This window comes from Acinonyx jubatus, chromosome A2, assembly GCF_027475565.1.
Source record: "Acinonyx jubatus isolate Ajub_Pintada_27869175 chromosome A2, VMU_Ajub_asm_v1.0, whole genome shotgun sequence".
In the NCBI taxonomy this organism is placed as follows: Eukaryota; Metazoa; Chordata; class Mammalia; order Carnivora; family Felidae; genus Acinonyx; species Acinonyx jubatus.
Genome location: NC_069383.1, coordinates 71,928,846 through 71,943,894, shown reverse-complemented (window position 1 = coordinate 71,943,894; position 15,049 = coordinate 71,928,846). Strand labels below are relative to the sequence as shown.

At 40.5% G+C, this 15,049-nt stretch overlaps 1 protein-coding gene across 4 annotated transcripts in view; it reads right to left on the bottom strand.

The window, feature by feature from the left end:
- The window catches only part of CDK6 (cyclin dependent kinase 6), a 256,288-nt gene that overhangs the window by 128,201 nt on the left and 113,038 nt on the right, over nt 1–15,049 (bottom strand). For all 4 annotated transcript variants that reach the window (XM_027071885.2, XM_053218457.1, XM_027071884.2 and 1 more), the window contains exon 4: nt 7,856–8,023. In XM_027071885.2, the coding sequence (XP_026927686.1) occupies nt 7,856–8,023 (168 nt within the window). The remainder of the gene's footprint in view (nt 1–7,855; nt 8,024–15,049) is intronic.

Genomic DNA, 15,049 nt, shown 5'->3' with positions numbered 1-15,049 from the left:
TTCATTTCATTCCTTCATCGTGTATTTATCGAGTGTCCACCATGGGCCAGGAAGGTACTGTGGGGAACACTCAAATAGTGTAAGGTTTGGATTCAGGGAATAAAAATGGATACATTAACAGAAGTTCAATAACATATCTCAGAGTAGGAACTTATACCATGAGACCTGCCAAAGTCCAAGCAAAATGAAGATACTACCACTTTTCCCTTCCTTATCTGGAAGTAAGCAGCAACATTTGTAAAACACAAGAAAGCTCACATATCCAAAGAATATGTGAAATAGGATGTAAAAATGCAAGTTATAGAAACTCTGTTTTATATTCAATTCTAAGGATTTTGTCTTCTACTCCTTTGGATGAACATTAACACACCTGAGTTAGGCAAATATAGGGGAGATAAAATTATCTCATTAAATACAATTTCCTGGACAAGCCCCTAACCAACCAAAGAAGGCACATGCCCATAAAAATGTTAAACAGAACTTTTTCTATCTTCTGGATCCCTGACAAACCCTTTGTCTGCAAAAAACCTTTCTAAAAGCACTCCATCTTGCCAGGCTTAGACAATACTTGGTGTTTACACTCAGACTTGGCCTCAAGTTCTGAGATCTGAATGGCATCACACAGGGTGTCTATAGAAGGTAATATAAAAACCTAGGTGACAAGCAGATCCTGTCTTTATGGTACCTCGATAGGACACGGTGACCAAACAGATGTATGGAATCAAAGAACATCCTGTCCTTTCTTCGAGTAAAACACCCGCCAGGCAATAGCATTACAGTTAAACCATTTTCGTCCAGAACGAATTGGCAACAGTGACCACTTATGAAGAAGCTAGATAGAATTAGGTGAGTCAAATGAAGGACTATCTTTTATAAATGAGGAAAGCAGTCATTCAGTTAACTTCACAAGTATACGTGGTGCAGTTAAATACCCACATGTACACACCCACAGCAGCTTTCTTTACAGTATGGAATACATTATCTTTTTACATGGGAGAAATTCTCACAGTGGTCATCAATGCTTGCCTTCACTACGGAGGCAGAGTTAACCTCTAAGATGGTAACTCAAAATGTTTTATTACCACTGAGAATGTGCAAATGAAAGATCTGGATGGGTTTTCATGTTTGTTTTGGCTCTAGCATTTTCCACGTACCCAGCCCTGGGAATCCTAAAGAAAACGTGTCCTGTTCCCAGCTCTGTGCACTGCCCCATTGTGTTCCACTTCCCTCACTGGTGAAAGTGAAAACGAAACCAGCACAAACACTCCATTGTTAACTATGAAATATGTACTGGCAACTGGAAATTTTCACAAAACAGACCTGGTTGTGTCATGGCAAGGGGATGTCGAGTGGGGAGGGAATTACAGGAGCCTTTCCGGCTTCAGAGGTTTGTCCTGCACTTTCGCTGAGGTGCTGAGGCGACAGGGCTTTGGGTTTTTTCCATTATACTCGATTCATGCTCTTCGTTTGATTTACTCAGTATGCACTGGCAGCATTTGCAGGCTTCTGTGGGAGTAACTCGGCTGCCCAAGCTGAGGCACAAACCTTGCCAGGTCTCCATAGTAAATACAACACGCACGAAGAGGAAACAAGCATAAACAATTTACTTTCTCCTGTAAAAGATGATACTGTTCTCCTATCTCTGGTCCTGCTTCACTGTGTCAGCCTGGCGGTACCCACTTGCTGCTGGAATGTGAACTACTCCAAGCATCAACAGAGAAAACGAGTGCAGATTGCATGATGTGCACATCCACGGGGCCTGCATCCAGGCAGGTTCTGACAAGAGACCCTCCAAGCCTCTCACATTCTGGCCGGGGTGAGCAGGGAGAGCTTCCCTGACCCCAGCCTGTGAGGGCTCCTGAGACACAGGGCCTGATAGAAGCGTGTTCCTTTCCTTTAGTGCACTTTGGTTTCTAACTATACATCCCTTTGTGTGACTATGTGATGAAGATATGTCTCCTCATTTTGATGATGGGCTCCAGGAGAGCAAAGACCGTGCCCATTTCTAGTCCCCATCATCTCTGAGGTTCATGGACAATGCTTGGCACGTGGAAAGTCATCAGTAATCATTTGTTGACTGAATGTTACAACTCCATTTCATTACTCTTCTCCCTTAGGCTTATCAAAGGTTTCTGAATCTGCAAGATTCCTTCAGTATTTACCGAATGCTACCAAACTAGGGGGAGAGTAGGGAACCATGTATTGCTGGAGGCCAAGAATGGGTTGTAAGCAATTCCAATTTTTGTAATACTTGTGGTATTAAATAGATGAATGATCATCAGTAAGTTCCACATAAAAAAAACAACAACAAAAAAAACAAAACCCAGGAGAATTCTTCCAATTTGTAGAACTGTCAAAGAAAGGTCTTCCCATGTTTATTATTTACTTGTTGTCACTGGTGATTTCTGGAGTGGAAGATGTTTTCAGAACACAAGTGTCTCTTAATAGGACAGATGATATGGAAAAACAGACCTTTGGAGAAGGGGAATATAATTCAGCTTAGTGAGAATGTCATTAAGTCACTAAAAAGACGGAAAACTTGCTTACTCTTCCATTACAGTACAATGTGGATTTTTTTCTCCAAACTATGTGTACTACACACAGGCATTTGGGGGAAAAATGCTAATTGTACCTTTTGTCTAAGGGTTGGATAAAGGCCCTCCAAATATACTGTCCAAATGAGCTGTAAGACTGTTCACTGCAGAGCAGAAACTGGTTTATGGCAGGCCATTCCTGGACTTTATCTCAGCACGTGAAAAGATAGAGACGGTAAAAGGAACGACCTCATTTTAAGGCGCGGTCTTGTCTCTATCCATGAGCAGATTTCTCGTGACTGTCCTAGGGAGTGACTGGCTCGTTATAACTGTCTGGGTGTTCTGGCAATTACATCTGGATATAAACACATCAACACTGGCATTGCTCTGGATGGCCCTTGACATAGTCTGATGTACAGCGAGTGCAGCACGGCATGTCACTGTTGCGACTATGCATCTGTGTGATTTTAAGGGGGTGGACACCCACAGGACCGAATCAAGAGAATGCTTGGTGCTTCCTAAGCAACGATACATTTACAAGATGTTCCAGTCTGCACAAGTGCGGCAGAAGTTTTATTCTGAGGTCTGCATAGAAAGTAAGTTAACCAGGAGGTGTTAAGTTCCTGCCTCCCTTTATGCCTCTACCCTGTGTCTAAATGTGGCATGACCTAGTTGTTTTTTAATTACAATGTTAACAAAACTTAAAATACATTTTAGAAAACAGACTATTGGGACACTTGTGGAATCTCTGGATGCCCTTTGCAGACCCAATAATTCCACAGAAAATAGTCTGATGTCCCCTGAAGTATTGGAGCCTATGATGTGAAGAGGAAGGGAAAGGGGATGGTAGGTAAGAGCCGGAATATAGATGTTAGAATTCCCCAAGCTATTTACAATCTATCTGGTGAATTCAGACTTAACCTGGCCACAAATGGCCTGCGCAGTGTCAGCTTCCTTACTTCCAAAATGAGATGGTTGATAAAGAGTTCTCCAAACACTGGATCTAACAGCAATGGTGTCACCCTGCATGATGTATGATCCAATTTAGAAAAAAAAATAGTAAAGATTTTGCATCATAGAGATATGAAGACTGCTCCCTCCCTGAGCCACTGCTCACCGTGCTTCATGATTATCATAGTCATCCTCGGGCTAGTGGTGGTGTCCTAGGTTCTGCTTCTCAGACTCCCTGTCAGACCTGCCTGCACAATCACGGATGATCATTGGCTGAGTGGTTGCTCTCCATTTCTCTTTGATCTTGACAGACAAAAATGAGGTGCACCGTACAATGCATCTGACATGGGAAGTACTTAGAAATGGCAAGTTTAGAATGACTCTAAATATAATTTTAGCTAGCCTTGTAGTCATTTTAGTGAATAAGCACATAGTCTCGAAACACTTCTGTCACCGAGATCATAGAACCACATGAGTCATGATTCTTGCGTGCATTACTTATGTGCAATGGAAAGAACCTTCCCTTACTCTCTTCGGTTTCCCACACAGGCAATATTTCAAGACAGGTCACAGAAGTTGATTTTCACGGTTTCAGAGAAATTGCTGCTAAAAAGAACCCATGTCAGGTGGCAAGTGTAATGGGCCCTCCGGCTGTTTGCAGACCCAGATCCTTCTTGGACCACAAGGGGTCTCAGGCACATATTTACGGACACTCCAATCCAAACATCCACACTCTGCCCGTATGACTGCGAACCATTGCTGTCTGACTTGGGTGAACACACAAGTGGTGCAATCTGCTCTCAGGAGGAAGGACCTGAGGCAAGTCCATGCAGTTCTCTGTCAGTCAGGGAATTCCAATGCCCTGAGCGAGGCAACAGAGGGTCAGGGGTCTCAGGCTCTAGCTGGAATATGCCTTGCACCTTGGAATCCACGCTCCATGAATGGAGGCCTAGCTGGAGAGGGGCCAGTGCAGGCTCCTCTAATGTATGAGAGGGGTGACTGAATGGCTGAGTCAGTTAAGCGTCCGGATCTTGACTTCGGCTCAGATCATGATCTCACGGTTCATGAGTTGGAGCCCCACACGGGGCTCCGCACTGACAGCACGGAGCCTGCTTGGGATTTTCTCTCTCCCTCTCTCTCTGTCTGCCCCTCTTCTGCTTGAATGCTCTTGCTTTCTCTCTCAAAATAAACAAACATTAAGTAAAAATAAAGTACGAGATCCAGGCCAGGGGCCCCTCTTGCCTGAGTCTAAGGTATCCATGATAGCCATTCACATCTTAATTCTATAACCTTTGAATAAATAGGTATAAACACCGTTTCTCTGTAAGGGTACACATGCATGTCTGATTGTATACTGAGCAGCAAGTATTCAATACTCTCTAAAGACATCTGAGTGTCATGCTGGAGGCATCCCAGTGAAGTCAAGCATCTAAAGGACACTTAACCCTCCCCTATCAGATGAAGACAAGCTTCATCATTTTTTATACACCCTAAGTTATGCACCACCTACAGCTACAACTATGGACCAGACTTACAACAATTGTCCTAAATTTCTACCTCTAAGGCTAATTCCTTCAAGGAGCTTACAGCCTGATATATCAGACTCCCAAAATAATTACAAACAAAACAGAAAGCAGTATTATGAAGGACATTAATAAGATGTTACTCTGGAAACACTGAGGGACGAAGGTGGGATTGATTTCTGTAGGGAGTACCAGAAGGGGACATTTGAGTCAGGGTTTGGAAGATGACTAATAGATAAGCATTTCTCATGGCTGTAAGATGTCAGTTTCGAATCAGTTAACTTGTAATTCCTTTAACATTCCACAGATTAAGTTGATTCCCAGGTCCGGTATGACATAGCCCACTAAAAAATGTGTATTTCCAGGAAGTGGAGTGCAGTCTTTTTCTCTTCAAGAAATTCCAAAAATAAATACCAGTTCAGTCTGAAAAACTGTGCTTCTAAGTCTTTATACATCGCCATTTGTACGTAAACTACATGCATCACGATACTAAGTGGATTTTCCCTAAATCGAAAAACACAAAACAATGGGAAAAGTTTTAAATGCAGTGACCTTTAGGACTCATAAGCTTTATTACTGGCATGAAATTCCAGCTATCATTCTTGCAAAAAAAGTCAAATCTGTTCCCAGTGTCTTTCCTGGTTGCTAGTATTTTTTACTTTATGTCACTATAAGAAATAGAGTATGCAGTACAAACTAGACACTGAAAAATCAGGTATTTATGACTGCCTTTCCCCTTTTCTCTATGAAATAATTTGTCTACATTTTCCTGTCTGAACATATCCACTGTCAGCAAGAATGGAATGTTAATTGATGTTACGCACAAGCTGGGCTATCATTCCTCAAATTTAATAAGCAAAAAAGAAACAAAAACAAAACCAAACCAACTGAGTTTCCTGTTTTTATTTGTGATTCTTTGTGCCCATTTGGGGGTGATCAAAATAAAGCGTCTGTCTCAGTTATGGCTCATCTTTCCCTCAATTAATGTACCTAAGATCAGTTCCTTCCATCTGCTACCTCTGATGACCACAGGGATCACAAAGCCTATTTAAGCTTTTCCTCAGGGACTGCAACTACATTCTAAGGAAGCTCGCAGCCTACCTAACCCTTCCCAGTGAGGAAACACACATACTCAGCATTTCTGCTGTGATTATGTAAGAATACAAGGGCTCCCTTGACCCAGCCCAAAGCTGAGGCGTATCCTTTAAATACCATCTTGTGCCTTGTCTTCTCAAAAGTGATGGGCAAAGAGAAAACAAGTATGATTTCTCTTTTAACAATGGTGACACACTTCAAGGAATCCTCTGTAAAACTTCTGATGGCCCTAGGTAAAGTACACAATGTTGCGAAATACGTGGTCTTAAGTGTCCAGGTTGTAGTATCCATATTTTGGAGGTGAGGAAATGGAATACTTTTGTAAACTGAATGTTGTTCTAAGACAAATTATCTCTCTTAGAAAATTTCCAACTCCCCTGCTGTTTATTTCTCAGTTAAGGCATTACTGGAATTTCAGTAAACAATTCTTTGGTAGGCAGAATACCAGCCTCCTTGTGGCCACTGCCATTCCCCAAGTCATTAAGATGACCAAAGATGCTGCCATCCATTTCTCAGCCGTGCCCTCCACCCAGGGCAGTGCTGCCCCTGACTGAGAATCACTTCGAGGCTAAAGATGGACCAGGTGAAAAATGACATACTGACCCAAGAGGATTCCTTTTCTTAAGGCTTAATCTAATGCTTTGAGGGCAATTTTTATAGTGTTCACGGATCCCAAGGGATGCTCAGCATCAAACTCCTATCCCAAATAAGCGGCACAGTAAAGGGACATTCCTTGGCTTTTTGTATCTCTACATGAATTCACTGTATGTAAAACAGGTCTTTCAAAGGTAAGAGTTACTGGTGCCTACTTCTGGGCTCTTTTTATACTCTGGGTGCAGAATTTCACAAAAATTCATCTCAGAAACAATGAACTAGAAGGAGAAATAGAAGGTAACCAAAGTCAGTAGCTTATTATGGTTTTGTGTCTGAATGAGACCAAATAAACAGGATACCGTAACTGTCATTCTCTGCCAACATAGGGCCTTGGGTTTGCTCTTTGTATTTTGGCTTGGATGAAGGCTTCCCCCAGTGTGGGGTGTGGGGTGTGGGGTGTGGGGTGCTGCTTTTCATGGGCTATCCAAGTTTCCTATAAATTTAGTATCTTCACAGCAACACAGCTCCAGAAGAACGCCTTCACACACCTTTGCAGGTACCTAGCTGTTTCTCAAACCAGGTCGCTACAGACAGGTCAATGTTCCTCACGCCCTTCTTCCCTAACCCTTGAGCTGTATTTCCCCAGACTTTGCATATGCAGCTCTGGAAAACAGTGGTTATGGCAAAAAACATTTGGAAACCTGTAACTGAGTCTTTTCTAGCGGCTACAATGTAACAGACTATTTTTGCAACAGGTCCTCTTCATGGCAAGCCCAGCCTGGATATGTCTGTAGTTGTAAGCAAAACCCTTTCTTCCTAGCCCTGTTTGTTTGTTTATTTATTTTAATGTTTATTTATTTTTGAGAGAGAGACAGAGCACAGTGGGAGAGAACAGAGAGAGAGAGAGGGAGACACAGAATCTGAGGCAGGCTCCAGGCTCTGAGCTGTCAGCACAGAGCCTGACGTGGGGCTCAAACTCATGAACTGTGAGGTCATGACCTGAGCTGAAGTCAGACACTCAACTGACTGAGCCACCCAGGCTCCATTTTGTCCCCCAAGTGACCATGGGCAGTAATAATACTAGGGGCATGGTATGGGGAAGTTCATCATTTAAAAGAGGAAACAAACCTAATGAAAGAATAGCACTTTCTTACTCACCACTGAGGTGAGAGCCATCTGAAAACTGTAGATGCGGGCAAGGCCAAAGTCAGCCAGTTTTATTTGTCCGCTGCTGGTCACCAGAATGTTCTGCGGTTTTAGATCACGATGCACTACTCGGTGAGAATGAAGAAAGTCCAGACCTCGGAGAAGCTGAAACATCATATCCTAAATAAAACAAACAAACAAAAAAGAAAATCAATAAACTGTCACAATAAATTTAACATACTGAATCCTTTGTGTTGGAAGTACTTGACGGGTATTTGCTGAATAAATGAATTCGTCTCCCTTTGCATCTCTCCAGTCCACCATTCTCAAGGTCACTACAAAAAATTTCACATCAGCCTGTATTTTATTAATGAAAGGAAAATTTAAAAATAGGTTCAGATGGCATAGGAGATATTCTGGAAGATAAATACCAAACTGGTGTCTGTAGTTCATGCTGGGGGGAGGAAGTAGGTGGTAAGAAGGGAGACACTTTTTACTTCATATACTTTTATATGATTTTTTATTTCAACAATTAAAATCCAGTAAATGGTAATATTAATGGTAATTCCTATTATTTAAAATTTGTTAAACATTTATTTATTACTGAGAGACACAGCATGAGCATGGGAGGGGCAGAGAGAGAGAGGGAGCCACAGAATCCGAAGCAGGCTCCAGGCTCCGAGCTGTCAGCACACAGCCCGATGCGGGGCTCGAACTAACCAACCATGAGATATGACCTGAGCTGAAGTCGGACACTTAACCAACTGAGCCACCAAGGTGCCCGGGTAATTCCTATTATTTTTATAGCACCTAACACTAAGCAGTCACTACAGGTCAACCACCACTCTAAACACTTTCTGTTTAGGGGCGCCTGGGTGGTGCAGTCGGTTAAGCGTCCGACTTCAGCCAGGTCACGATCTCACAGTCCGTGAGTTCGAGCCCCGCGTCAGGCTCTGGGCTGATGGCTCAGAGCCTGGAGCCTGTTTCTGATTCTGTGTCTCCCTCTCTCTCTGCCCCTCCTCCGTTCATGCTCTGTCTCTCTCTGTCCCAAAAATAAATAAACACTTTCTGTTTAGAAACTCAGTGCACAACCAAACACTGAGGTAAATATCATTACCTCATTTTATAGGCCAAGAAACAGGTGTTTGTAATTAGCCCAAAATAACACCACTATTCAAGAAATAGTGTTGATCAAACTATAGTCTAGAAAAAGTGAGTTCAAATTCAAATTCCCAGTGCACTCCTTTATTAGATCAATGATCAAATGAGCATGTAAAGCCAGGTAAGCCATTTAATCTTGCTGAGCCTCAATTCTCCTGTCTGTAAAATGAGAATGCAACAAAGCCTACTTTCTAGGATCACTGTTTGTAAAGCACTTAACACAGTGGTAAGCATTCAATAAATGGTAGCTATTACCACTTATGGAATGGAGAATGGGGGATATTCAGAAAAAAAACTAATGTCACATCTTCTTCTAACTTTGGAACCCGTAAATTATAAGATTTAAAACTCAGAAACAGTGTCTGAAAGTAGGAATTTAAGACCCTGAGCATTTGATCCTTGAAATCTTTGACCTACCCCCCATATATCGTGCGAAACAAGGGAGGATGGAATTATTTTGTTCACATAAGGGTTAGAGAAATGGTAAGGCAGTATCATGGGCTTCACAGCTGGCAGGGGCTGCAAGGACACATTTGTTCACTAGCTGGACCATACTTGGTTATTGGGTTATGGTACTGGTTCTTCCTTCAGAGCTGGGGGTTCTGTCTTTACATCCTGGCTTGTTTAAAACCAAAACCTCAATATTCCATAAAACTAAGAGAAAACAGTGCTTACTTTTTAAAAATAATGTAATGAGATTACATGAAGTAATGTATGCAAACAGGGGTAGTGCAGTTCTGGCACATATTAAGCATTCAATGAATGACAGTCATTAAAGTGTCCCATTTCCCAGGGGGAGACAGAGTCACAAACATCCGTAAGAAAATGTGGCCAGTGCCACAAGGTTGGTGAACAAAGGACTAAGCAGTGGTGTGTAATGAATGACAGGTGTACTAGAATCCTTTCTGATGCACCTCAATGGATATTCTGAATGGGCAGGGTTTACCTTCTAAGTTTTCAAGGACAAAACCCTTGCAGAAGACTGCACTGTCGAGGGTCAGTTCTTCAAGACCTGAGAACCACTGCAGGTCACACACCTCTCAATGCACACACTTCCAGTGTGAAAATGAAGTGTGCGATGTTAACAAAAGTCTACTGGGGCAAATCCGTCACTACTGGAAACGTATGCACACGACTTGTAAGCCCTGGAGTTTAAACAGCTTGACTAACCCAAAGTAATGCCATGCTGACTTGTCGCCTATAACTTCTTACATGCTGAACATCAACCACGTAAAACTGCACAAAGAATAAATCTGTTTGGTTCATTTTTTCATGTTCAAACAGTTTAAGCAGCCAATTAGCAGAATAAAAATTTTGAAATTTGAACTCATTAAGTAATAATAAAGCCCATCTAAATTTATAAAAAGGCTGATCCACAGAGTAAAAAAAAACAAAAACAAAAAAACCAACAACACTGAGGAGGGCACCCATTGGGATGAGCATTGGGTGTTGTATGGAAACCAATCTGACAATAAATTATATTTAATAATAAAAAAAAGGTGTGTATTGCTTTTACTTGTGTATTCACTTATATAGGACATACTACATCTTTCTTAATTATTAAACTGGTATATGTTTAATGCAGAAACTTAACAAAATTTTTTACAAATCCAGAGGCAGAATCGAAATTACTCAAAATCCTATCACTCAGAGAACAGAGAAAACTTCAGTTAAATAATTTTTGTCTTGTCTTTCAAAATTACAGCTATTATTGTATTTGTAGGTATAAATATATATTTACATATTAAATATGTGCTAAATAATATATAGCACATACAAATAATACTAATATATAAATATATTTATAAATAAAAATGATTATTCTGTACACATTTTGTGATTGTTTTAAAAACATTTAATAATTCATTATGAATGTTTTGCCACTTCAACAAAATTCTTCTGCAATGTATCTTTTTTTAACTCAATATAATTTTTATTTTATTTTATTTATTTATCTTGATATATGAAATTTATTGTCAAATTGGTTTCCATACAACACCCAGTGCTCATCCCAAAAGATGCCCTCTTCAATGCCCATCACCTACCCTCCCCTCTCTTCCACCCCCCATCAACCCTCAGTTTGTTCTCAGTTTTTAAGAGTCTCTTATGCTTTGGCTCTCTCCCACTCTAACCCCTTCATTTTTATTTTATCTTAAATGTTTATTTATTTATTTTGAGAGAGAGAAAGAGAGAAGAGAGGCAGAGAGAGAGGGGACGAGAGAGAATCCCAAGCAGGCTCCATGTTGTTAGCGCAGAGCCCTATGTGGGGTTTGATCTCAAGAACTGTGAGATCACGACCTGAGCCAAAATCAAAAGTTGGATGCTTAACCAAATAAGACACCCAGGTGCCCCAATACAATATGACTTTTAATGACTACATGATTTTCCTCCCTGGGATATGCCATAGTAATTACTATTTGGTTTTAGTTGGGTTATTTTTTTTTTTTAGTTTATTTATTTATTTTGAGAGAGAGAGAGAGAGAGCCTGAGTGGGGGAGGGGCAGAGAGGGAGAGAGAGAATTCCAAGTAGGCTCCATGCTGTCAGCACAGAACCTGATGCGGGGCTCCATCTCACCAACTTGAGAGATCATGACCTGAGCTGAAATCAAGAGTCAGACACTTAACTGACTGAGCCACCCAGGTGTCCCAATAGCTGTGTTATTTTGGAACTTATACGCAGAGTTTAGTTCTCCTTCATTTAAACACTAGGGCACAGGAAAGAGACTTGCTCCATTATAACTATTACCACCAGCATAGTTTAAATAGTGCCAACCGGTATAATTACACTAACACTGATTCCATGTAAATGATGCTTACAGATGTATGGTAAGTTGGTTTTACATAAGAATTAACATTCTTTAGATTTTATTAGGCTATTTAAAAAATATTTTTGTTGAGCAAACTGGGCTTTCTTTTAAACCTACAATACCCAGCTACAAGAGTTTTTTGAACTATGTGAGCTTTGAATTAAATGATCTGAAAAATTTTGCCCAAGTCTCATGATCTTCAGTAATTCAACTGTAAGGTAGGTTGATACACTTTATAGACTTGTAAGAAGTGTGATTTGGGGACCCTCCTCAACCTTTAACCATCATTCACTGGAACACCTAACCTCAAAGGGAAAATATATGCAGCTATGTTGGGGACTCCAGTCACAAAGAAGAAGAAGATGTGGTCCCAATTCCTGAGAATTATATGAATGAATAAACTGTAACAGTAAACAAGGCAGGAAAAAACACCTTTATTTCAGAATCACAAGAAGTGCTTGGATCAAAGATATTTCAAAGGATTCTCTACTTAAGCTTATTATCTGTTCTATCTCAGTTTATAGTATCATGAGACATACGTTTAAATTAGCTCTTCAAGATTTTAATCTCAATTAATCTGTTTTATACAAGACGCAAATATTTCACAGTAATCCTGATGATGCAATGCAGTGAGACTACGGATACTGCCAATTAAGGCTCTTTAAGTTAAACACAGGTTTAAAACCTTTTTACGTTTCAGTGCACAATTCTGGTGGAAGAGGTTTAAACATCTAGTCATACTCATGACAGATAAACAGTCACTTGGGGCCATCACTCTGTATCTTTCCGAAACACGTGCCATGGAAGCATGTTTCAACAGGACCCCATCATGGAATGAAGTCTGGCTCCCAGGGACTTTGGGTGGGGTTTTGTCCTTGGCAACCCCCCTAGGAAGATTCCAGACTTTAGTCTGAATACCACAAATCTGTAAAGCCTTGTAATCATTTCTTTTAGGTGTTCTACAAGTTTAATCCTGTTATTTCTTTACAAACAAAACAAACAAGCCAGCTGAAAAGTTACCTCAAGCTTTCCTAATGGGAAAAAGATTTTTCATTGGGTTTTTTTTTTCCCCCAACTACAAAGTATAATTAGTTCCAAAAGATAATGAAAACATCCAATTTATATCATATAGTAAATCACAGAAATGACAGCTTTCAATAGACAATTCTGGGTTTTTGGATAGATCTATGTGATGTGGTCACATCCTCAAGATTTGAGCAACAAAAATGTACATCAATAGTCTAAAAACTAAAAATAAGGGGCACATGGGTGGCTCAGTCGGTTGAGCGTATGACTCTTGATTATGGGTCAGGTCGTGATCCCAGGGTGGTGGGATCGAGCCCCATGTTGAGCTCTATGCTGAGTATGGAGCCTGCTTTGGATTCTCTCTCCCTCTTTCCCGCTCAGTTAAGTGTCTGGCTTCGACTCAGATCATGATCTCGCAGTTTGTGAGCTCAAGCCCCGTATCGGGCTCTGTGCTGACAGCTCACAGCCTAGAGCCTGCTTCGGATTCTGTGTCTCCCTCTCTCTCTTTGCCCCTCCCCTGCTCATGCTCTGTCTCTCTCTCAAAAATAAATGAATGTTAAAAAAAAAAAAGAACTAAAAAAAGACATGTACAAGCTATAGTCAATGATAATCATTTTTTTCTCCTTATAATGTGTAAACTACAGTCTTCAAATTTATTATTCAAGTTTTGATAGAAGTACCTTCCTAATGATTTGTTGTTTCCTACAAAAGCCTCCTATCCAGTTTGTTTCCTATGAAGGATGTTACAGGAGTCTACAGTCTAAAATGGATTACATACAACAAAGGTATCTTAAATTAAACTGACAACATTCTGGTTTAAGGTAGGGGGTTAGCATTAGGAATAGAAATAAAAGATCATGACAGCCTACATATAAAGGGTGATGGGAAAGCCACAAAGAAAGTAGAGCACTTCGGGGGTGCCTGGGTGGCTCGGTCAGTTAAGCATCCTGATCTCACAGTTCCTGAGTTCAAGTCTTGCATTGGGCTCTGTGCTGACAGTTCAGAGCCTGGAGCCTGAAGCCTAATTTGGATTCTGTGTCTCCCTCTCTCTCTGTCCCTCCCCGGCTTGTGCTCTCTCTCTCTCTCTCTCTCTCTCAAAAAAAAAAATAAATAAAATACAATAAAATACAATAAAATAAAAATAAATTAATTAAATAAACATTAAAAAAAAAAGTAGAGCACTTTAATAATAATGACAACAACGCGGGCTAGGCCCAGGATCCTTTTTTGTTTATGCTGATTAAGACTATGTATTTTAAAATGCTGGTTTTAAATTTTTTTTAATGTTTATTTATTTTTGAGGAGAGAGAGAGAGAACATGAGCAGGGGAGGGCAGAGAGAGAGAGGGAGACAAAGAATCTGAAATAGGTTCCAGGCTCTGAACTGTCCGCAGAAAGCCTGACATGGGGCTTGAACTCATGAACCATGAGATCATGACCTGAGCCAAAGTCAGACGCTTAACCAACTGAGCCACCCAGGTGCCCTTATTTTAAAATTCTTAATTGTGGTAAAATACGCATAACATAAAATTTACCATCTTAACCATTTTTGAGTATATAATTCAGTACTAAGTATATTCACCTTGTTGTGCAAGGTTGTGCAATCTCCAGAACTTTTCCATCGTGCAAAACTTAAACTATACCTATTGAACAATTCCCTATTATTCTCTTCTCTGCAGGTCTTGGCAACCACTCTTCTACTCTATGAATTTGACTACTCTAGATACCTCATGTAACTGGAATCATACTGTATTTGTATTTTTGTGATTTAGCATAATGTCTTCAAGATTCATCCATGTTGTAGCATATGTCAGAATGTCCTTCTTTTTTAAGGCTGAATAATATTCCATTGTATGTATATTCCACATTTTGCTTATCCATTCATGTGTTGAGGGACATATGGGTGGTTTCCACCTTCTGGTTACGGTTAATAATGCTGCTATGAACACAGGTATACATATATCTCTTTGCAACTTTGCTTTCAATTATTTGGGAGATACACACACACACACACACACACACACACACACACACACACACACATACACACACACACACACACCCAGAAGTGGAATTGCTAGATGCAGTCCCAGGATCTTTTAAAATCACAGTTCTCCTACAAAGTATGGTACAATATTCTACATAAGCAACGGAGTAGTGAATGACAGAGCCATGTCTGGATCATTCAGCAGGTCATACACTCACTGGCAATG